The sequence below is a fragment of the Ciconia boyciana genome, chromosome 1 (genome assembly GCF_034638445.1).
Source record: "Ciconia boyciana chromosome 1, ASM3463844v1, whole genome shotgun sequence".
Taxonomy (NCBI): Eukaryota; Metazoa; Chordata; class Aves; order Ciconiiformes; family Ciconiidae; genus Ciconia; species Ciconia boyciana.
In genome coordinates this window covers 57039427-57063806 of record NC_132934.1, presented here as the reverse complement: position 1 = coordinate 57063806, position 24380 = coordinate 57039427, and the positions used below count along the sequence as shown (strand labels likewise).

General features: G+C 40.8%; 1 protein-coding gene across 5 annotated transcripts in view; it reads right to left on the bottom strand.

The window, feature by feature from the left end:
• The window catches only part of MRTFA (myocardin related transcription factor A), a 102538-nt gene that overhangs the window by 34805 nt on the left and 43353 nt on the right, over nucleotides 1-24380 (bottom strand). For 3 of the 5 annotated variants that reach the window (XM_072868506.1, XM_072868498.1, XM_072868523.1), the window contains one exon: nucleotides 17630-17789. The exons of the other annotated variants lie outside the window; for them this stretch is intronic. In XM_072868506.1, the coding sequence (XP_072724607.1) occupies nucleotides 17630-17789 (160 nt within the window). The remainder of the gene's footprint in view (nucleotides 1-17629; nucleotides 17790-24380) is intronic. 5 annotated transcript variants of the gene reach the window in all.

Sequence of the window (24380 nt, the reverse complement as noted above, 5' to 3'; positions counted from 1 at the left end):
AACATCAATAGATACTGAATCCTGTCTGCAATCAAGCCCAAGCTCCTAAGTATACTCAACATAAAATATTATAGAATGAATGGCATGGCATCTTCCTTGTTTTCATTTCAATTTCTCTGTCAAGCTTATGTCCATTGTATAGTCCACATAAGACAAGTCCACACAAATGTAGTGGAACCACCGGACAGGAAAACTACTCTACAGTCCAGCTATACAATCTCATTATAACCCTTATGCTTCCTTTCTCAAGGACTCTTCTTGTCCAATACATTAATTTCATACATTATATCCAAATTTATACTGTACACTCCCTAAAGTAGGGATCAAAAAATTTAAGGAGACGATACCACTTCATGTACTTACACACATTATCACATTTTACCTGTTTCTTTCAACCTCCTATTTGCCGTTTGCATTTGATTAAGACACATCTTCCAATAAGGGTTCTGGTCTTCATACGAAGTTAACAAGAGATCCATCTCTTCCTTGGTTGTTTGCACAGCAGCTAATCACCCTCACTTAAACGCACACTTAAATTTTTCACTTGGATTTGTCTAGCTTCCACTTTTCCCTTGGCTCTTGATGTACCTTTCTTTGAAAGGTTTATGACAGTGAGAATATATTTCCTACCTGTGGAGGTACTTCTGTACACAGTGTGCAACCAAGTTATCTCTCTTCTCTTTCTTAAGCCAAACTACGATTTCTTAATATATACACCCTGGGCAGGAAACTACTTCCTTTAGTACGGGGAAGGGAGAAAGGGAGGGAGGGAGGGTGTACAGAGCACCATGCTAATTCTGTGTGGGATCAGCCAAGAGCCAGAGCGAGGAGGAGGGAACGCAGAGGGGAAGGAACAGGCCCTTCGTTTGGCCGTGAAACTGCAAACAGTTTCACAGGGTAGTCCCAGACTCTTCCTCCCACTCAGCACGCAATCGCACTCCTACTTCTGTGCTAGCGTGAAGGCTAATACAGTCTCACGGCTGGCCTGTTCACAGACCTCTTCATTTGCTGGATTCATTTTGAGGTGATCAAAACCCAAATCAGGTGATGACACATCTACATGAGCACTTGATCTAACAGCTTGCTGCGATGGAGTTGAATCTCTCACTCCCCACATCATCTCTCATGTTCCCCTGACTGGTGGCTGGACTCACTGACATGACAGAGACCACAGCCCAACCAAAAAGGGGAATAGTTTTCTGTCTCATTAGTGAGTTGAAGAGGACAACTGTATAGCCAGGTATTTGCTAACACTAACACAAGGTGGGAGTGAGACTTCATCCTTCCAGCAGCAGTATGCCACTAAGTGATTTCAGCCCTATTAGGTAACAGCACATTAAATCTCTCACTATGTGGCATTATTTCCACTAGTGAGCCATTTCAGGGACTCATTTCCATACCCTAAATTAGCACATCTCACTAAATGTATACAGGCAAGGCACAGATCTATAGCATCAGGTCTATTTCCACAGCTTTAAGTGCAGGTAATCTCATTATTACTCATGTCTTCCCACTTACACAGCTAGCAATGTATGTTAGTTCTTTTTGCCACTTTACTATTTACTTGCTAGGACCATCTACTTTCCCTCCCATTTCCAGCTATATGTACTATTTACCTTTCACCTCCCAGAGTTAGGGATTTTCAGCAAAAAACTCCCCCACACATGTGTGATTGGCATTTTTTGCTCCTTGGTGCATAACACTGCCCTCACCTGTATTTATGCACATTTTGCCCAACGGTCTCAGTTTGCCTAAATGATCTAATCCATTTTTGTAATGTCATTATTTATGCCTCCACTAATCTTTGTCCTGTCCACACTGTTACCATCTTGCATTTGTTTCCAGACAGCACCCTGCTGATCCCAACTAGAAACACTTTTCTGCTTTCTTTGATTACAGTCAGTTCTTAATCCACTTAAGTGATACTTCATTAAATTCAAAGATGCTTTTTAAAACCAAAATATACCACACTACTAAGTTAAAGACCTTATAAAAGTCTATTACACCAAGAGAAAACTCCTAGCAATGAAATTTCACGTATCCAAACGACAAAATCGCATTTGAACAGACCTGTTTTCACAAATTGAAGAGATGAATAGCGTGATTATACTGCTATTCTTATACCATCTAAATTCTTTATCAAATTTTCCATAGTTTTTTTCCTGGAACTGATACCAGATTAGCCACTCTTTACTCACTCACCCTTTTTCAGTAGTGATGCAAAATGTTACTGGTCTTTCGCTCTTCCAAAGTCTCCCTGCTGTTCCCATTTATTAGAAATCAGTCTCAGTCAGACAGCTAGAGACTTCATCAAATGACTTAAAATTCCCTTCCTGACTTCAGCTTCCTTTATTAATTTTCTAAATAAATCTTATTTCTATATCAGTTACCATCTACTACCCTTTTTCTCTACCCATTATATGCACCTTTTATTTTTAAACACTATGTCCCTTCACAGCAAGGAACTAGCAACTGTCAAGAGGACTAAACGGGAGAATAGGAAAAAGGTCATTTTTCAGGATACTTTTAATAGGCACTAAGTAATTCCCGAGGTTTATGAATGTGTATATACATACATATTAAGCACAAGTTATAATCAGCACATAATGCACTTTTTTTCCAATACAGCTTATTTTTGTGGCAGGGAGGAGGGCAAAAGGATTACTTCAGTTCACTCCTGAATTCATTTTGGCTTAAATAAGTACTTGGAGTTCCCAATACCATTTCATATATTTAGGAGATCACCTGTTTACATGTTCAAGTGTGTGAATCCTATATATAGATTAACAGATGTCCCAAGAGCCAATCCAAGGCTGTTGTACATGGAGCTTAGCCAAAGGTCTAGAATGACCAGAGAAATTCAAAGTTACTCAAAGACAGGCTGGAGTGTAAGCCTTTCAATCACAAACCAACAATCTTCTGTTTCTTTTATCCCTCTACTTAACCTTGAAATTAATTTTCAAATTAGGAATAAATCAGGTCATATAAAGGAGAGATATCTCTGCTGGCTAGAAAATAAGTTCCATACTGGTACCCTTCTACCCACCTCTTTCATTCAACTCGTGTCACAGTCTATGCAACATTTTGTGGGCTTTGTATGCTTGTCTGATTTTCCCACCCAAAAATAAGCATAATTTATTTATTTCACAAGTATGAAAAATTCTGAAATATAGTTAAAGTTTGAAGAAGGTTTTTATATCTTTAATGAACTGTTCCAAGAATTAGTGAAACATTCCAGAGAAATCTGGGAGCTGGTACAGAGGACTGCTGCCAGCAGTTTAAGAGGAGGGGTAGAGAAGAATCAGGGGGGGTGGTGATGGTGGGGTGGTGGTGGTATACTAAGAGACAAATAACATTGCGATACAGCTACTATCAACAGAGTTACTGTTAATGAAATACAGCAAGTCGTGATTATTTTTTGTTTGTCTTACCATAGAACTGCCTTAACAGGGAACCCACAGGCATAGTCTAAGACCAGAGCTTACTCCTGCCTACTCATGACTGGTGGCAGGTCAGAGCAGCATATGCTTAATATACAGAGGCTGCACCAATATGGACACTTTCAGGACACTTACAACTCTAGTTGTAGTACAGGGGTGCATTAGTAGTAAGCAGCAGCAAGAGCAAATATTTATGATGAGCTAAAGTGTTTTTTGCAGCTTGTCATCTAAATCTGCAACAGCACGCCTGCCCTTACACATACGTACCTGAAAGCCCTTCTATTTCTAAACCACACTTCGTGTTTAATAGTTTGACTAGAACTACTACAGAAGCTAGACTACAGCCTCTGCATCTCAGCATCTCAAGAGGAAAAAAAATTAATCTTATCTTTGAGACTATGTCACATACCAGGGCAGGTTTATAACAACAAATTAAAAAAATATTCTGCATTTCCTGTTTTTTGAGAACTAGTGAAGAAAAGCACACAGCTCTGAACTGCAGCTTGTGGTAAGGCCCTGTGCATGTTATGCTGAATACCGACTTACTGCCAAAGGGACTGTGTTCACATTTCTACAAAACCTTTTCTTCTAAGGAATCCCAAGTGATACTCAAGGTTGCCCAACCAAGGTAATGATTAAGCACAGCAATACGGTGCATTACAACAGACAGCACGAGCAGTAGCACAGAACAGGAAGGGAGGAAGGCTGCTATAGCCAAAGAAAACCCTATAGAGGGGCTGAGGGAGGCAGAATTCCCTGGAATTCGGGCTAGGATACCCGTGCAAAAAGGGAGAGTGCAAAACATAACCCACATATATAACTACATAGGCTGTATGCTCACAGACGTGAATTATCGATTTTGTAAATTCAGGGAAAGCAGTTTGCCTGACAGAAAAAATCATCCTTGCAACCCAATCAATAAGCCATGTGATTAGAAAGAGAAACTACTGAAGAACAAGTGAAATTAGCCTAACTTCATTATCTAAGCTGAGGAAAGTGCAAGCGTAAGTAAAAGCAGCAGAAAGCAAACTGTGCATTTTAATGCTCATAAGGGTTCACAGTCATTTATTTATATGCTGTTCAGCACCTCTGCATACCCCATTTGAAAGCCCTGTGCTACAGCATCCACTTAACTCTCAAGAAAGCATTAATACAGCACGAGCTGGGATGGAAACCTACCAGTTAGTTCATCAACACCTCTACCTTTCAGTAGCGACAAAGATTTTTTAGGAGGATTTTCACTGGCCTAGCACTGAGTAAGTCTGACTGGGTTTACTTTGTGAAGGTCAGAGACCACAGCCTAAGGAAACATGGCACTAGGCCACCATTTGCAGCCCACACATATTTTTCAATTTTTCAGTACAATGTCTACACCACCATTAGATTAAACCAACAGCCTGTATGCAACCAACTTAATTATAATATGCAACCATAAAAGATGACTTTGACGACATGGGATATTTGCTGAACAAAAGCATCACAGCTGTTTGTGCAGAACTGGGTAAGAACCTCTAACTTAAATATCACAGTGCCATGTTGCTACTGCTTTGAAGGGTAAAGCCACCTTTCCACTTACTACTTGGCCAGCAGCAGCTGTTCTAATTACATTGAGAGGAGAATTTTTTTCCTAGTTTCTGATTAAACAGTCACATTTGACCAGTAGCCAATGCCAAATTCAGCTTTGGAATATGCAGCACATCAGCCGTTGTTTTCAGTGGAGGTTATATCCCGCATTTATGACTGAATTTAGTCCCTTGGAGATGTGGTGAGAAAACCTTTCCCTCACACCAAAAATGGTCTCTGATCATTTTTCAGCTGTGCCTGCTTACAAAACAAATGTTGACTCGCATTAGCTCTTTCATGCTTCAACGGGAAGCCAGATTAGATTCTGGTTCATACACCAGCAAGAGCAGCATCTGCTAAGCTCCAGTTGCAACACCTTTCTGTACAGAAGCAGCCAAGGGCGGTTAGTATTACCAAGTTTTTGTACTGTCCACAAGAAGCTGTAATAAAAATTCAGCTATGATAGTCTGTGATCAATGAGTGAGTATACAATGGTCAAAATCAATTCTGAAAATAATTCAAATTGCTGAGGTGGACGACTTAATTTTTTTTCAGAGCTGCGTTTTTCTGGCGCTGTCGACAACACCCCCCACATCGCACAGAATGTGCTAGAATGGGGGTTACCAACAAAGAAAAGCCAACTTTTCGGGCCTTTTTTAAAGGCAATTTTCTGAGCCTAACAGCATTTTAATCCACTGACTGCTGATGGGGAATACACACTGGCTTTGCATTTAAGCAGACTGTGCAGTTAACAGAGAAGCATTTAAGTGAAGCAGACTGTAAATGACACCCAAACTGCAGGGATTATATGACAGTTTGCTACCCTGGCAAGGGCATGCCAAAAATTCATGTCCCTCTGTGGGGTGAAGGAGAAGCAGCAGGTACACTGTTGATCCTCACAATTTGCAAGCATTCACTGTTGTTGGGATAGCAGCCATACCGTTCTATTCATCTCAATGCATTTTAAAGAATAGCTTGAAGCAAGCCTGGGCAAAGGGACAGTTAAGCAGAAGTTTATTTCTTTACTATTTGAGACTATCTCACATTCCACTACCTCTTTTCTCTACTGCAGCAACAACGGCTGCTATTAAAATGCAAGCAGTTTCCTCATCTCTTCCTTAGCAACCATACTAAGGAGAAAATGGAGTTTGGCAGGGTAAAGAATAGAAAGATAATTTGTTTTGGTCTCTTAAACTGTTACAAGAACCTTTCACACTAGAGGCAAAAGCCACTTATTTATATTCATGCTGTGGTCTTCTCTTTGTGAGAAGTAGGATTGGGCTCGCTCTCCCTACACCCAAAGCGGAAGGCTGTGAAGCAGATCCTGAATGGGAAACAAAACTAGGATCAGGAGCGGTTCCCTATTGCAGGTGACATGAATGATGAAAGTGCATTTCTTAGCAGCACTGCAGAAATCAGCATGTTCTGCCGCAATATGCTTAGATGAGCAGGTGTCTCATATCAGTTTGGGGAACACTGATAAACTCCTTACCCAGCTGTGCTTGTCCAACAGAGATGACTGTAGGCACAAAGCCAAACAGGAGGTTCAACCAAGAACGCCATACAGCTGCATCAAAGGCAGACCTAGGATAGAGGACTTGAAACTTTTTTCATGACCAACTTTTCTTTCTTATCCTCTTAGTAAGCTTTTGAGAGCATTAAAAATTTGTACAGGTGAAAACAGGAGTACAATTCTGCCTGATGTAGACCTAAAACCTCTATCAAGAGATTCTTAAAAGACAGAGCAGATCCTTCACCTCCAAAGCAACAACTTTCAAAATATTTCACAGTAGATGTGCTAGTAATAATCCAAGGATGTAATGTGGGTCACATAACACTAGGCTTGTTTTTCTCCATCCAGCACTTCCAAAAGCCTTCAGGCTCTCAAATGTCCAGAAGCTTTTAAAAGCATCTGAAACATACAGAAAAAGGAGTAACTGGTCATTTAAGAACACAAAAAGAGGAGGAAGAGAAAAAATCAACTGACTCTCACCCTCAGGACAAGAAGGGCCTGTTTCTTGATAAAATCACATTCTTCAAAGCTTCTACAGCTCAAAATGTTCTTGAGTCATATAAAATCACTGACATGCCATGCAGCTTACACATGCCTGCTGACATATTAGATGCATTGTCCATATGACTGTGTTCCAGAAGACTAGTTTTGGCTACTAGAAACAAAAAACCAGGTACAGGGCAATAGTCCCTTTTTGTTGGGAGGATGCTGTTGGAAGAGAAATATGAAATAGGAATAATTTTAAAAAATGTTTTCAAAGGATGATGAAATACTTGCATGTATGATCTTTTAGTGAGTCAATGTTATGAGACATTAAACAGCTTTCTTAGTGGAGACAGACAAATACGGATTCTTTGATATGGTTAATTTAGCAGAATCAAAGATCCCAACCTACAGAAGAAACTGGTCCCCAAAGAATATGGAATCAGAAGCAAATACACAATCAAAAGGATCTATTTCCATCGTCACATATTACCACAAGGTAGCTGGCTCACACCATGAGCACAGAACAACAAGCTACCTCAGCAGGTCATTTTTGAGGCATCATATCAAATTTGATACAATGTGGAAATCAAATTAATGTTAATTAAAAACTGTACTTAGAAGACAAAGCCACCGTTTAGTTTAAAATCACTGGCTTTATCTTAGAAGATAAAGCCAGCAATTTTAGTTTTGTTAGGACATAGCACTACAAAACATACAAAAGCGGTAGCATGGTCCAAGTATCACAACATAATAGGATCTAACCTCCAGACAGGACAGAATAGTTACTCCTGTCGGTGGTTCTCAAAGGCTCAAGTCAACATTGGCATTCTGGGGTGGTAAAATGTGCAGATACAAAAGGAAGAACCAGTTCATAGTCTTAGAAATTTACAGTCTCAGTCCTCAATATTGCACACAATTGAACCTGCTTATTTCACGGGTGCTACTCATGTATAATGACTCTAAATATATGCAAACTTGATTATTACTACAAAAGTTATGCTGAATTTTGTAGGGTTCTTTTTATGCTTATTTAAAATAAAAAACAGCATTTGCCTTTACATTCTTCCTTCATTATTTAACTCCTGCCATTTCCATTAAACATGTAAAATTTAGGGGGGTTTAATGCCATTTTAATCATTGCTACTTTTTAATGCAATGCCAGCTTTTTCTTCTTTAATACTAAAATTTTAAAATCAGATAAATGTGTTACTATTAGTACATAAGTCTTTCTACTGAATGCATAGAAGCCCACTCATCACAAAATCTTGGTACACCTAATAGTCCATTTCAGCACTCACTGAAACTGTTAAAATAGAATAGAACTTTACGAAATTAACCTGAAATACATGTAACCTGGTATATTTAGTAACATATGCAACATAAAAATGTGCAACAAGCTTGTCAACAGGAAAAGTTGGTTTGCTTTCTGTGCAGGGTACAGGTTTTTATAAAATCATTTCGTCCCAGTAATACTGGTTAGGTGAAAATTAAGCGTGTGAATAACTAGGCACATATCCATATCTATGGAATCTGGCTACCATGCATGATTCAACACGATGACCTGTAACAAAATACCTAGGTGGAAAGGTCTACCTAAAATTGACACACCAGTATCGTAAGACAGTAAATATTATCTGTAATCAGTGCTTGTTGATGCCATCTATATATCCATTGTTACTATCTATAGCTGGAAAAGAAGTCTTGAGGGGGGAAAAACACAGAGAATTTCCCAACTCCCCATGTAAACTTGAGTCACAGTCTATACTGTGACTGATTTATATGTTTCCATGAAACAATGAACAAGGAGGAACTAACATTGCCCTTAACCACCTTGCAAAGAAGACCCTAGAAAGAAATTCTCCCAGATAATTTAATATGACGTGGCAGATGGGGACAAATGAAGGAAGAAGAAGGAATGGGTAGATATATCCTGACAATCAGATCTACTAGCTGTCTGACAGTACAAAAGGCAAGCTACACAAGGGAAAAACAAGTTTGAACCCTTTTCATTTTTTTCTTGTAAAGAGAGAGATATCTTGGCCTAGAAGAAGAAAGAGCTCCAACCTTTTTATTTTCCTTAAAGATGAGACATGAGAGTTGTTTATATTTTTTCTGAAAAATTATACAGAAGAAAAAAGAAAAAACACATTTGGAGATACATCAGAATCTGAACAATTTTTCATTTTATTTAAAACTCTAGGTTCAAGGGATAATATGTTTTTGTGTGTTCCTATTAAGCAGAAAAAAATCAAGTCTTAAGACAGTGCCAAGACACATCCATGAAACACGATTGATTAGACATGTTTATAATACTAAAATTGATGAGGAAATCCTTCCATGCCTCTTTCAGCAACAAGAGACATGGTGTAATATTTTTCCTTCATAGCTCACCCCCCATGCCGCAACTTCTGCTACTACACAGCACTCCAGTGTACTAACAGCCTCTCAGATCAAGGCCAAAAACTTCCTCAAACATTTGCCAGAGACTGTGGTGTTGGCCCAATGATTCAGCCTTCCTTCTGCCACAGGGCACCCTCTACAGATAGAAGTTAAAAGCTCCCTTCACAGAAATCATCTAATGGTCAAGATACCACAGAACTTCTGTGGCAACAGCTGGGACGCCTCGACATATGAGCTGTGTTTTTGGGTTTTCCACTTAAACGTGGAACAATTCTGTATTTCCAAGACAATTTCAGATTCTTAACCACCTAAAGATGTTTGGTTTACTGAAACCAAATGCAAAGGAGAGCAACTGCATTTTTCCGCAAGTGGTAGAAAAAAGGACTTAGAAGTATGCAAATTTAAATACAAAGCCAGCAGTTCTTTGGAAGAAGTAATTAACTGGTCATATAGGGAACTCAGAAAGCTGGCCCTTATAATTTTAAATTAGCTAGCTTGAGCATCTCCCAGCTTCAGTTGGTTGATGGTGCTGACAGTTATTTCATGGGACATGGAACAAAAGTGGTTTTGCCCAGCATGCATATTGCATGCAAAATAAAGACTCAGAGCATTCCCTATCTGGTTAGCATTCCTGCCACCAGCTCTTGCCCAAGCCCCAGCATCCTCTCTTAGCAAGAATTCCAGGTGAATGCTACAAGGAGTTACCATATTTCTTCAGTTCATGGTAGAGAGAAACATCTTTGCTGTTTTCTCAAAGACTGCAAAGAACACATGCCACAATCATGGCATCTGAAGTTCAAATAAAGATCCCAGCCCTTGTACTGCAACAATCTGACACCTTCTTTACAGTTTAAGTACAAATTCTATTACAATTCTGTTTCTACTTGTAAAAAAGTTACAAGATTCAGCTATGGCCATCATATCCCTCTACATTAGAAATCAGTTCCTTCACAGCAGCCGAGTATGGAAGCTGATCCCCAGAATTTGCATTACACATAAAAAGCACACCAAATTCCCTCAAACTCTTTAAACAGTGATCATACAACATCTGTCTACTACTTTTTACTTCCTTTCTCTTTGGATATTTACTTTCTTTCAAACCTCTGGACTACAGATCTCCAGGACCGACTTCCTTGGGTTTTTCCATGAGGGAAGATCCACAGCATTGAAAACAAATCCAGCTACGAGGCTTAATGTGGTTCTTAAGTGCTATCATAGCTATAAATATCTAAATAATATAATTCTGTGTAACAGGACAATCAGCAAACTAAAAAAACCCAGCAGTCCAGAATGGCCTGCATGACCACTGACTTCAGACTGGTGGACAAATTCTCTAGATGTTTAAAATGTTACTGCTGGCTCAGTCCTCTACTGAAGGGCACCGAGGAGACTTGCCGGCAGCAGCAGGTACTCCCACACTCATTACACACAGTGGAAGATTCTCTCCAACTGCTAATAGAGGTAGGCTTTCGCTAATATAATGAACAAAGGCAAGTGAAGGGCAGACACGTTTCCTTTCTGCTGCTCCCTCCAGCAAAGAGATAGGGGAGATAGCTACGTGGTGACAGTACTTGCAACTGCCGTAGTTAGATTCACGGTCACATGTCAGTCCTGAAGACACAATCCTCGGTCTAAACTGCCTACAGTCAATGGGACAGCTATTATTCGCAGCAGTAAAACAGTCTCTTGGTGAGGCACAAAGGTTTAGCATCTACTTCTAAAATGTTGTCTTCCACTTCTGAAAAGGGAGAATTTGACATCAGAGCATGGAAAAGGGTGTGAGCTGCAAGCAGGCTTAGAAGGACTTTTACATGTCAGTATAATACAGAAAGAGGCATGAAAGCTTAGGAAAGTGAAAGTGAAGAAAAATAGCATCAAAAAAGCCTCACAAAGAGCATTCACCAAAATAAGAAACAAAACCCCACAACTATTTGCAGGGACAGGTTACATGCTGCTTGTAATACCGACCAAATTCCGCAAAGGGAGCTTGTACATCCTGGCTTCCAGCACTGCTGTGAAATTTGCAGAGATGAGTAACCAAAGAACATAGCTACTGCCACATTCAGTTCCTACAAAAAACACAGCTATAGTCTCCACGCATTTAATACTAGAGAAACAAGTAGCAGCATGAAGCTGGGGAAACTCCACGCAGAGAAAGTCAAAAGTGGATCTCTTCCTTCTGTCACCCAGAGGGCATCACTCGGTTCCCCCCAACAATCCAGCTGGGGAGCACAATGTTTGTGCCCTGACAAGTGTTTCAGTGAGGAAGGTTACCAAAAAGATGTTAAATGTGTCAGCTGGTAGGGTGCAGCAGAGACGTTATGGGAAGTACCCTCAGAAAGGTGACAGGCCCTCAGACTCCAGTTTGTGCTTCAGCTCCATGATCTGCCTTTGGGGATGGAGACCACAAAACGAGTTCTTTATAAGCGTGGCTGCAACAGATGATCCCTGTCCCTACCATGGAGAAAAATCCATTATGGACACTTCTACTGAAAACTTTCAAATAGCTATTTTTTTACAAAAGATTTTCTTTACAGCTGCTTACTTCTGAAAGGCTATATTCAAATGAGATTGTCTAGAAAGCCTGGATTTCACCAATTTTCCCTGTCAATTCTAGAAAGAATCCATGTCCCAGAGCAAAATAACCTCTTCCTTATTATTGACCTTCTTACACATTTCTTGTTAGCCTCATTGTTAGGCTTAGTCTAACTTTAGATGGCAGAACTGCAAACTAGAAAGTTCAAATCTTTGTTTTCTTGGAAGAATGCTTACTTTATTACATACAAAATAAACTTTGACAGTAGGTGACCTGCACAGTTCTTCTACCCATCTCATTGAACACCAGGAAAAATCCTGAATATACTGATGAGCAAAAAACTCTTTTTAGTAGCTCTTATTAGTAATTACCATATTGCAATGTACTTCAGCTATTGCAGGTCTGCTCTTAGTTAGGAGATATCAGGTTAGTAAATTTTATATACCTCCAGGGAAAAACATTGTATCTACTTCCGCTATCCCAAGTAAAAGAAAGAAAACCATGAGTTCTGCTCCATGTTAATACCATTCAGCAGATTATGCATCCACTTACAGGCCTCCTGCAAGAAAAAGGAACACAATTTGCCCCATAGGCTCACTACATCTTTTTGTTTGATAAACCTAAGCTATGTCAGGAGCCATATCCCATTTTCTACCATAGGCTGCAGAGGTTCTTGCCAAGAAATGTGCTGCTTTAACATTTTGGATCGAAATTTATTGATGCAGCAGGTGACTAGATCAGTAACTCAATGCTCAGAAAAGACTGGATAGATGGGAGTTGGGGCACGAAAGGAAAGATCTAAGCAGGCACTTATTTTTGGTGTAGATATTCGTTAAGTTGTTGATCAATGACTTGCAGGTGTGACAGAATGCTGAAAAATCTGAAGTGACTAGTGACAGATCTTATAGATGATAAAAGTACTGAGATAAGATTTACACAGGCAGCCTGATGTGGATCCAAAAACACGAGCAGAAGCCACAGCTGTCACTGACCCTTATCTTCTTTGGGCAGGAGAGTCACAGTGACATCTGTCTGGCAAGGACTCTGAACAAGCATGTTAACTGCAGAAGTTGTTTCTGGATGCAAAACAGGCAATCTGAGCTTAAGTATCATAGTTCTGATTTCAAAAAAGCATCTGCTTTTCAACAGCTCCTGGGAAGTCTAAGCATCAGTCATTTTCTGTTCAAAAGTATAAATACAGATATTTTCTTCAAAAAATAAACAACAGATAATTATCAAATAATGAATAATTCGAAAGCCACACAAGTTTTTTCAAGCTTTATTAACATGTTTCCCAGTTGCTGGGATTATCAATACCCCAGCACCACTGCCATTGAACATGACGCTCAGTTTAACTGTGAAGAAAATTCAGTTGACAGGGCAGGAAAGTACTTACTGCAAATTTTACTTGGTATCATTACTAGTTCAAAGCATTGTCTGCATAAATGCTACTGACAGCTGCACTCATTGCACCACACCCAGTTTCTATTCTTTTTGTTTTCTGCATGTGTTGAGTCCTTACCTCTCCTTGCTCTTGCAGGTCCAAGTCTACAACTCTTTCCTTTTAGTATTACTTTGTGCTAAAGAAAGTATTATAGTAGCCATTTTTTGACAAATGAAGTAGATCACAGTGTGGTAAACAACCTAGCCTCTGTTCCTCTCCTCCTCCTCCCATTCCCAGCATGAAAATAGCTAGGGCTAAAGCAACAGCTGGGGATCATTACACTGACAGGAATAGTTCAGTAAACTCCAAGAGGGGAAAACATGTCATATCCAAAAAAACCAAAAACACATTAGGGCAGCAGGACCAAAAAAATATGTGAATTCAACTCCAGGGATAATGCTACCACTCTCCTTCCACTGATAACCACTGACTTGTAAAAACCCTGGTCATTCAGTGTTAACCCTTTCCCTAAGCTTCCCAGTCATGTTATAAAGTTAACAAATACCCTGAAACACCTCTAAGTCTTCACAGTCAAATGAGGCACGCTGGGAATTAAGCAAAAATAAATTTAAATTGCCATCTTACTGCCAACTTTGAGGCACCTCACATTAATATATCATTATCTTACCTTCATGCACCTCTTACCTTTTAAGCATAATCACAGTCACTGTGCTGCACATTTGCAAAGAGTGGTTGGAGCACGAGGCTACAGGGAGTCTAACTACCTATGTTTGGTGTGCCTCTGGATTTGCCATAAGAAATGACAGCAGCTTAGCTCCCCGTACGTTCAACACATCTTCTATGTTCTTCTGTGTCAGAGCACTACTTGCATAAATAATTCTGAACTGTGGGACATATCTGGCCATAATTCAGAGATGCACCTGTTGCATTTTGTGACTGGTTTCTGCTGTTCCTTACCCATGCATTTGCATGAGGCATTGCTTTGGCATCTCCCACAGCATCTTCAGGTCCACTCTGAACTAGGAAGATGCAGATCAACCTTTACAGAAAAATGTCACCCTGCATTCCTGCGACATGCCTCAGACCAGGGGCTGCCCTCTTGCTGGGGATCTCCTTGGTGTTGAGAGCTTCCAAGTCTACACGTGCAGATTCTTCTGCCCTCTACTGGATGAGGTACGGCCACCGACCGGCCTTACCTTCAGGTGCCCTTCAGCTTACAACAATAAGGTCTAGATCACTCGTGAAGAAAGCCCTATGTTAACAAGCACTTGCATGACTCCTGATCTCTTCAAAGTACTGAACAGATATTAATAGTTTAATCAAAGGCTAAGCTAACTCAAATTACCTCACATTTGCTGTGGACCAAGAATGTGCACACAGTTACTGCAGATCAGATGGCATGCAGGAACCTGTTCGTGTGTCTGGGCCCTGAGACACAAATCTTGGAAAAAGACAGGTGAGTTTCACTGTCAGCCCCCAACTCACATTGAACGTTTTTGAAAGGAGGACTTGCCAAAAAAAGTGTTTAGTTTAAGAGCAGCAAATGAAAGACATTGCACAGAGGTGGAAAAGTTGGAATTTACTTTTGGAAGTACTTAATTGTAAGCTAGACTCACATAAATGCTAACTGGTTTTTGAGTAGCTTTCTGCAGTTTTCTAAAGCTTGCAATTTCCTCTTCTTCTCTTTCATTAAGGGCTACCATACTGTTGTGTCAACTGGTCTAGGAACTGTAAACTGGGCTCTGGTATTTGAAAACTAAATCTTTCCAAGGCATTCTTGAATAGAAAACATGTTTATGAATTCCTGAATTCTAGGAATTTTACAAATAACTGCCCCAACACATACTTTGAAAAATACTGGCATATGTTCTTTGACTTCCCTATGTCACATCCATTTCTGTGTGGAAAGGATCAGCAAGTTCCAAACTTCAATGTCAAGTCCCAATTCAAAAACATAAATAAATCAGATTTAGGACACCATCTGTTTTCCAGAGGCAAGGAAACAAGATGAAGTCTATTCCAGATAGCCGCTTCCCGTGAGATTCATTAAGAGAACAGGTATGAGCATTGTCAGCATAATACAGACACCCCTTATTTGCCCAGCTTTATAAAGAGGAGAAAGCAGACTGGCACCCATTCACCTGTGTGTGGTAAAGAGTGAGGAAGAGAAGTGCATGAATTTTCTGTCCTGGGCGATAACAAAACTAAGATGTCCCATTTTTAGGGGGACCAAAACTAAGGTACAACAGTCATTACAGTTTCAGCTCAATGCTAACTCTGGACTTCCAGAGCTTCCATAAGGGTTTACACGTGAGTCTATCTGCTTCTCCACTGCCTGTAAGATTTGGCTCTGCAAAATACAGTGCATCCTACAGCATAAATACAACAGGCATCCCGAGACTGCAGGACACTGGAATGGAGCAGCAGCAAAACTAAAGGGTTATTCTTTTCTCTTCTGACACGAAAGAAGATGGCAGTATCTATTTCTCTTCCCTACCATTCCTGTTTGGTAGCTGGTAGAAAGTAGCTTTCCTCATCACATATGATATTACAGTAACATGAATTAGACATGGGGTAGGCTGGTGATATTGCTAGACTTTGCAGAGTCAACACAGCTTTTTCAATAATCAGAATTGTACAAGTATTCAATGACCTTAATTCACTTCAACTTGAGACAGCAGCAAACGTTTTTATGTCGATTAAGGTACTACAGAATTGCATTTTCCTCATTCGGCATGTTATCCCACTGTAGAGCTTGTGATATTTAGCGACTGGATGAAAGATGCATCCTGGCACATTCAAATGCCAAGTGCTCACCTTCTGTGAAAATCAATGCCTTGCAAATACAAGACAGCTGCAAGTTCTGGCTTTTTTTATTTTGGTTTGGTTTTTTTCCTCCGAAGATTGATGTGCTGCAGTTCTTTGCCTCCAGGGCAGACGAAGTAATCTGGGAATACTGCCTATACTAATAGATTTATGACTCCCAAACTTGAATTTGAGGACTGTGACTTCAGTTTTCTTTTCCTTTTCCTTATTTGTTTGACAAAGTATATTCCAATGAAAACAAGCAACAAAAATAGCAATGTTTTAAAAATCTAATAACAAGCTAACTCTTGATATCTGTTAAAGAGGCTTGGTAAGGGGAGTGACAACAGGGGGTAGAAACTTAACAGTTTTGTTTGGCAGACTCAGCAGGCCTAGAGCTGCATATGAGAGAAAAATCCTCTAAATGCAACTGCTAAAATCATCTTCCACACACTGGCCATCTTTCTGCAACAAACATGGCCTTATTCTACCTGGCTTTTTGTCCTCAACTCCTACCACCCTTCACTTTACTTTTCTGTCCAAAATGTCACTGAAAGTCATTTTCCTCTCCTCTCAGATCACATTACTCACTCTCAAAATCAGTCATCACCTTATTTCTGAGGCCACTGTGCTCAAGATCTTCATTCACTCCTGCACGTTCCTATTAAAATCTCACCTGTAACTAGATGGATCCAGTATTTCTGATACAACATAAATCTTGTTATGTTTGCCATCGGCATTTTGTTATGTTCTGCCATTCTTGCCTGTAATCTTCTCCCGGTTCCTGTTTGTTGCTATTGATTATGCTGCACACTATGAATGGATCACGGTCTGTTTTCATCTTCTCAGTCTTTTATCAATCCCTCCAGATCTTCTTTCCTTGTAGATATCACTCCCTGAAATTTGACCTCTATCTGTCTGTTTGACAAATCTTTCAGAATTGTCAAACCTCCATAAAAAATCAGATATATTTACAGGAGAATACCATTATCTAAAACAGAATCACATTTAGATATACAGACCCCACTCCTTCCACACTCTCCAAACAGCAACATACTGAAACTTAAAACATGATACTCTATCTCCTTCAAAGCAGAGTTGCCAGTCCAGAACAAGCCTTTACATCTTCAGTAAAACAGCCTTAAAACATTGCTCACAAGAGCCCTATAGACATACAGGAGAGGACGAAATTTAAACTCTGAAATTAAAACTTCCAAACGCAAGTGAAATTGTCCCAAGGTCCAGGCACTGCAATTCACTACATACAGCACTCCAACCTCGTCCTGTGACATGCTTATGAGCGCCCTCAGGGACAACAGGTCACAGGAGTCAGTGGGAAACCCAAAATCTGGACTACTGCCCAGAAAAGAAAAAGCAGGCAGATTCAATATGCAAGAGGAAAAAAAAAAAGGAAAAAAAAAAACCCCAACCCGCAAACCAATTACACAGTGCCTACAACAAAGAAAGCAGAGCCTGCTAACCTTCTCGTAAGCTGTGGTATGAATCCTGATATGTGCTTGAACAGCTCTTCCCTTGCTTTGACACAGTCTCTGCAAGCGGCACAATCCCGACATAGGCAGGCTGGAGTGTCTTGGCTTTATCCAACATATTAGAGGAAATCCCTGGACCTGAAGGCAGATTCTGTAACACAGGAGGCGTCTCAGGCTAGTGGAAGGGGTGCTTAATCCTCACAAGAGACCCAACCACAATCCCTCTCTACCAGGTTTCGGTCACTGCACCAAGCGGGAGAGTGGAAAAAAAAATTAGTTTACTGCTAGATTCCAAAGCTGTGCTTGCATAGGAACAGAGAGGTACTCGAGGCAGAGACAAATCCTGACAGCCAACATCTAAAGATTAAAATCAGCAAGGCTCTTGGCAAAACTTTTCTTCCTACTATCTCAAAGCTCAGACAGAAACTTCACTGTTTCAGCAAGCGGCTGTAAGCATTCAGGATCCCAGTATGCAGAGCGGTGCTTATCAACAGATGCGTGGACTTCTTCATGGGGCCACTTGCAGTAACAGCCAACCTCATTCACCCAAAATAGTGAACAGTTGGTTTCTCTACTCACACTACAGACACCTGCCAGACAGGCAATATCATGTGATTGAGCACTACTCTCTCTCCCCCTGCACCTCCCGACTGTCAGCACGCCATGCACACAGCTAGAACACCACCACTCTTGAGTGCAGAAGCCACACTGCCTTTTGTCCCTTCCTGTTTAAACTATTAGAAATGGAATTTTACTTGTGGAGAAAGCTAAACTGATAATCTGGGAAACAGAGTTCTTATATGCATTTTCTCTGAGACCACATGTAAGTAACAGCAGCCTACTTCTGTACAAGCACATTCTCTCCTCTTCTTCCCTTAAATCCATTCTCCCAACCTAGTAGAAACACCTACCTGAAGATAACCAGCAGCCCCCAATCAATAACCCTCTACTGCAAGCACTAAAACTTCAGAATCTGTGCCTGTATGGAGGCAGTCATCTCACCTGGAGCTTATTTAATGTGCAGTATGAACAGATGCCATATGGTTGACAAACTTTGGTTATATGTACTACCCAGCATGGTACTGGAATTGGAAGTGGCCAGGGAAAAGCACGCTCCATCCGAGCAACAGCCAGGAGGTATTCTCACCAGTACAGCTGGTGGCTTTGTTGGTTTTTAATCTCACTAAGCATGCATCAGAAAAGGTGCAATGAAGTCTGAGAGAAAGAGAAAAAAGAGGGGGGGGGGGGAAGTTGTCCAATGAGTACACATACCTGAAAAAAAGTATTCTGGTACCTTTCCAGAGAAAAAAAGATTAATCGTAATTGGTGTCATCCTACAAGCCTGAAGCAAAGATAGGCACATGGACATTACAAAAATAAGAAGGTGAATACTCTAAACACTATTGGAACAGTCTCCATTTCATATTCTGCGCTCCCAATCAAGACAGAAATTTCTCATCTCCAAATAGTTTGACAGGCATCCAAGCCATTTTATAAAGCAAGGCTGGAATAACAACGACAGGGGAAAAAAATAAGTCTCTAATAATGAAGCTAATGTCTAAGAAAAGTGGTGATCAGCCAAATTTAAAAAGCATGACTTTAACTCTCCCATAAGCTGCACTAGAGCAACAAAACAATCTAACATATTTTTAAGTTACAAACTAAAAACTAATATACAGAATGTTACTTGTTTACTAAATAATGATGCTAGATGGCATCAGTGACATTTCTGAGTACCTTCAACAGTACTCTTCTTACTTTAGAATGTTCAACCTTCACTCAGGAAAGAATACAAACTCTAAAGTTCCTGTGGGTAAAAAAATACCTTTGGTGATAATATAAAGCTCCGTATCGCGTTATTCCTAAACTACCAATGTATACTCAACACAAACTCCCATCTTAAATTTAGGATTTGTAAAAGTCAGGTAAAGGTTCAGTTTCACAATGAACTTTGGCCAATAAGGTCAAATTACTGCATAAATAGATGAGCCCGCTTTTGCGTGAGCATTAGCAGTCGTGACGCTGCAGAGAGCTGCCTCGGGAAGCTGACCTGGCAGACCACAAGAGTGCTAAAGCCAGGACGAAGGAGGGAAGAAAGAAACACACTGTACAGATCTCCCCTTTCAGCAACAACACACAACTGCACATTGAATCAGGCCTGATACTCTGTGCAGATAGGTCCCATAATTACTGTAACAACTAAAGAACAACTATCCTGTGCCAGACTGAGTCCTACTTCTTCTGGCAAGCAATACACCACCTGGACAGTGGAAATAACAAGATTTAGCTACAGAGGTCAAAAACTGCTATTACTTTGCCAATCAGGGCCTCTGAGCTAGCAGCTCACTACAGTGTACAAGGCCTGGGACATATGAGCCGGTTGCTCTATCCAGCTGACTCATCAATACCCCGGTATTGCCAAAACAGCCCTAAGATGTTGCCCAAGTTCTGACGAAGAAAACTTTAAGAACTGAAAGAAGAGAGGCGCCAAACAGCTAGTAATACATGAAATATATTGCCAGTTTTGGCAATCTGATGATATAACCAATCCTCTGCTGCTATAATTGACAACTCCAACTTGATGCAGATTTGATCCTCTCAATGTATTATTGCAGAGCTGCAGATATGTATGCAGACATACCTTTCTTCCTATGTAGAAAACAGCTTGGAAAGAAAAACACCTGATTGGCTCAATGGTAGGTAGATAAATCTTTTATTCGCTGACCAAGATATTCTAAAATTTTGTCCTACAGCATCGAATTTGTCCTACAGTGTTATTTAGTGTTCTGAAAGAAGGAACAATTATCCAAAACAGAAAAAGATGGGCCAGAACACTCCAAAAAGGACTTGGATAATACCCTACATGCTGTAAGAAGACAAGCTCCGAGGGGCCCAGGTTGGAAGATATCTTTGACACACAAGCTAGCACTTGTGGGGTACCTTATTGCAAAATATGGATTCTGATAGATGAGTAAAGACCAAGAGCAACCTGTCTTGTATGAAACACTGACACTACTGTCAGATGTTGATGAGCATCAAAAAGTTAAACAAAAGTTTAATTTGTTTTATTGGATCCTGATGTCCTGGTAAGAGATCTTGAAAATCTGATCAATGATCACATGGACAGAAATGTCAATGCACCGTAAGAACAAGTAAGGCCTGATGAGTAACTTTGACAGTTAATTTGGAAATCAGCAAGGTAGAAGGGAAGGTCCGTTTCATGGCAGAGGTAGGATTTCCAACAACAGTTTCAGTTGCTTAACCACTCCAGAAAAGTAGGATCAACCCACACCAATGCATGTCCAACATTCAGTGTCTTGCACAACCTTTACCCTGGAATTGGCAGCAGTGCTGTTGGCAGAAAGATCACCTTTGTCAACAGGACCTAGGTATTTGCCACAGATTTCTCGTTTGGAAAACATCAGGCCCAATTTTCATAATCTGTCCCTGAGACATCTATTGAGCCTTACATCCTTTGACTTTCCAGGGTGAAATAAGATACAGACTGTGGGAATGTATTCTTCCTCAAGACACTGCATTACTATTTAAACCCTCACACAGAAATAAAAAGTAACATCAGGTACACATATGGCTTGCACAGATACTGCTGCTGGTTCTGAGGCCTGGTGCACAGGCCTGGTGCACAGTTCTGAGGCCTGGTGCACAGAATGCAATACTTGTATTTGAATGCCAGTTATCACTACTTACTCACTATTTTGAACAAAGTCATTAACTTTCTCTTCTTTTATTTTTCTATCCTCAAAAGCCAATACAGCATATAAGCAGCAGCTTTTTCAAATTCCCATTCTGTGCTAGAAGAGAAATACAGAAGAGTGAACCACCCTCAAGTTAAGTTCTAACCCTGTCATAGATATTTGACCTTTAAATTCCAGGAGCACACAAAGTTTTGCCTGTGCAAAGTTAGCATCAGACCTGCAAGGTGCTACAGCTTAAAGCTTGCTACCACCAAAAGGATCTCTCCCCAGTTCACCTTCTCCTGTCCTTCTCTTAGCCTCCTTAAAACCAGTTCTGACATTCATATGGTATCTTAATGACACGATTCAGCCTACTAAACAACATTACCAAGAGGTGGGATGAGCACCAGAGGTCCTGGCTGGTGAACACAGCTGGGAAGAGAGAGAGAGAGAGACTACACCAGTCTTGACACAGGCTAAACTTTGGATCAGCTTAACTGTAACACAAAACTGCATCATTAGTTTTATCCCCAAAAATTAATGTATTCTTTAAATTCAAATTAATGAGCTGATAGAAAATTTGCTGACAATCCACTCGCACCAACCTAAAATGTGCCTTTTTTCCTCCTTTCACCTCCAGTCCTCCCTGCAGCAGGTTCTCTGTCTTCCTTCCCCCAGTAATAATGTTCTCAACGACACAATGCCTGCAAGAATCTGCATGCACACAATTTAGTGATGAAATCCAAACAATGTACTGCTAAAAACTGGCAAACAGCTGCAATATATGCACACTCAGGCAATGTGAGAAAGACCTCAGTCAAGGTCTAAGCCAGGTGAACCCTTAGAAGTAAGTATGAGCCCACTATATTTGAAGAACTGTCTCTGATATTTCTAGTAAGCAGACAAAAGCTGGAAAAATAATAGAAAGCTGAACCTACATCACTGTAAAGCTTTGATGTCTTATGACTCTATTCATTTTATATTTCAGAATAAATACAGACGTCACACTGACACTTGTGTCGCTTACTTTTTCTCAGCTAAGGATCACATTTATGTAATGTGAGTTTGCTTTGGATATTCCCAGGATCCTGCCTCCCACCAACAGTGACCTTCAGGAAGAAGTAGAAACATCAAGCTGGGAGCACTGTACATTCTTGCTTCTCCAGTTCTCAGGAAGAGCCTGAAGTTTACACACTCTGATCTTTTCAACTAGTTGGTGACAGCTAGTGCTGCCAGTCAGCATTCAGAAAACTCCTAGACATGTCAGGTAGCCAAAGGTAAACCACCATGCAGATGTAAAAAAAGGCAACAGCAGCAGGCATGCCTGGGAACCTGGACCTTTGCCGTGGCTTGTGAGCGGCTCTTCAGTCCCCCAACCCACTCTGGGATATACCACCACCCCCACTTTTGGCAAGTTGGCTGTTATTGAGCTGTAAATACTGCGAGTTGAAAGCATAAAAATAGCTGCTGCACAGGCTGGAAAACCTATCAGATGATGTCAAGGCGCGTTTTGAGCCCTCCCCCCCCCCCCCCCCCCCACTTCCTTTCCTATGTCACTTTCTCATTACCTCACTGTCTCCAATTCTGAAAGTGCTTCTCTCTGCATCTTTCAGCTGCCAAAGTGAACTTGACACAGCAGCTAGAGCCAAATCAACCCCCAGCACATATATAAACTCTGCCACCCACCCCATTCCTTGGGATTCAGCCAAGATGTCATTTGCCTTTCCCTGAAAACACACTCATGAAATCCGGGATCCCTATCTGCAAAACACAGGAGCGAGAAGAATCAGTTCAGCCCAAGGAATGCAACGCTGATCTGCATTTGATTAACTCCGTAGATAAGCAGTTTCCAACCAGCAAGGCAAGTCAACATTGTCAGTGAGGTGTGGAGAGGCAGCAGCGATGCCCCATCCCCCTCTCCCTAACACCGAGTCACTCAGCCTTGCCTCTCTCCCAGGCTCTGCAGACCTGAGGAGGAAGGAGAAGCAGAAGAAGGAAGCCGAAACCTTTGCTTTTCCCAAGTCTCCCCTCCCCAAACCAAGAACTCACTTGGTCAGTGTTGCTGACCAAAGGTCATCTGCAAAGAGACTGCAGCAATATTGCTACAAGGGCAGAAAAGAGGGGAAGAAGAGAGAGGAAGGGAAGCAGAGATGTTGGTTCACTGATGGTCCATGCTCTCCTCTTCCCTCCCTCCCTCCAGGACCTGTTGTACTGAGGATGCCAAGGGGTGATGAAGAGAAGGAAACGGTTCAGAAGTCTACCCTACTCTAGATCATATCAAAACAAAAGCATTAGGCAGCACATGCTCCTAATATTACTAAATGGAAGTGTTACACCCACTCCGAATATGTCATCCACACAGCCAAAGAAAGCAGTACAACTTTTAAAGACAAGTCAGTTAAATCACCTCTTTTTGTTTTCGAAAACCACTGGCAACAGTTCTGTCAATGCTGTCCTCCAGAAAGCTGTACATACACTCCTTGACTACAAAACGGTGTTGCCTATGTAAAGATTTCTATCCAAGAGAAGAAATGCAACCAGTAGGTGGATTTCTCTGTCTCATGTAGTGGAAGGACTCTGTCTACAACAGAAAACTTCAGAGTAGAGGGACGGAGGAAAGCAGAGGGATGAAGAGAAAGAAGTTTTATAGCTAGTTCCCAAACAACTGCAGTCCACTGTGCATACGAGCCTAAAAAAACAAGCAAGTAAATTAAAAACACATATCCAAACACATTTTATTTGTTATTTTTACCATTTTGGTTGATAAATTCTGGTTAGATGCAAACACTGTTGCATACCTCTTTATAGTTCAAAGTTACTAGCCCTTCTTCAAGTTACCACCCCCTGCTGAGCCCCCAGAACTGGGTGTATGAATGCTGTCACTCTGTTCCAGTGCAAAGGTAGAAAGATTAGCTCAAATTACCTTTGCTAAGCCAACGAGCTTCACAGTGACAGCTCACACATCAAGTACGGCATCTCAAACGTGGGGCGGGTATCTCCAGTGGAGGGGCTTAACTGAGAGCTGCTCCAGCTGGAATTGCAACAGA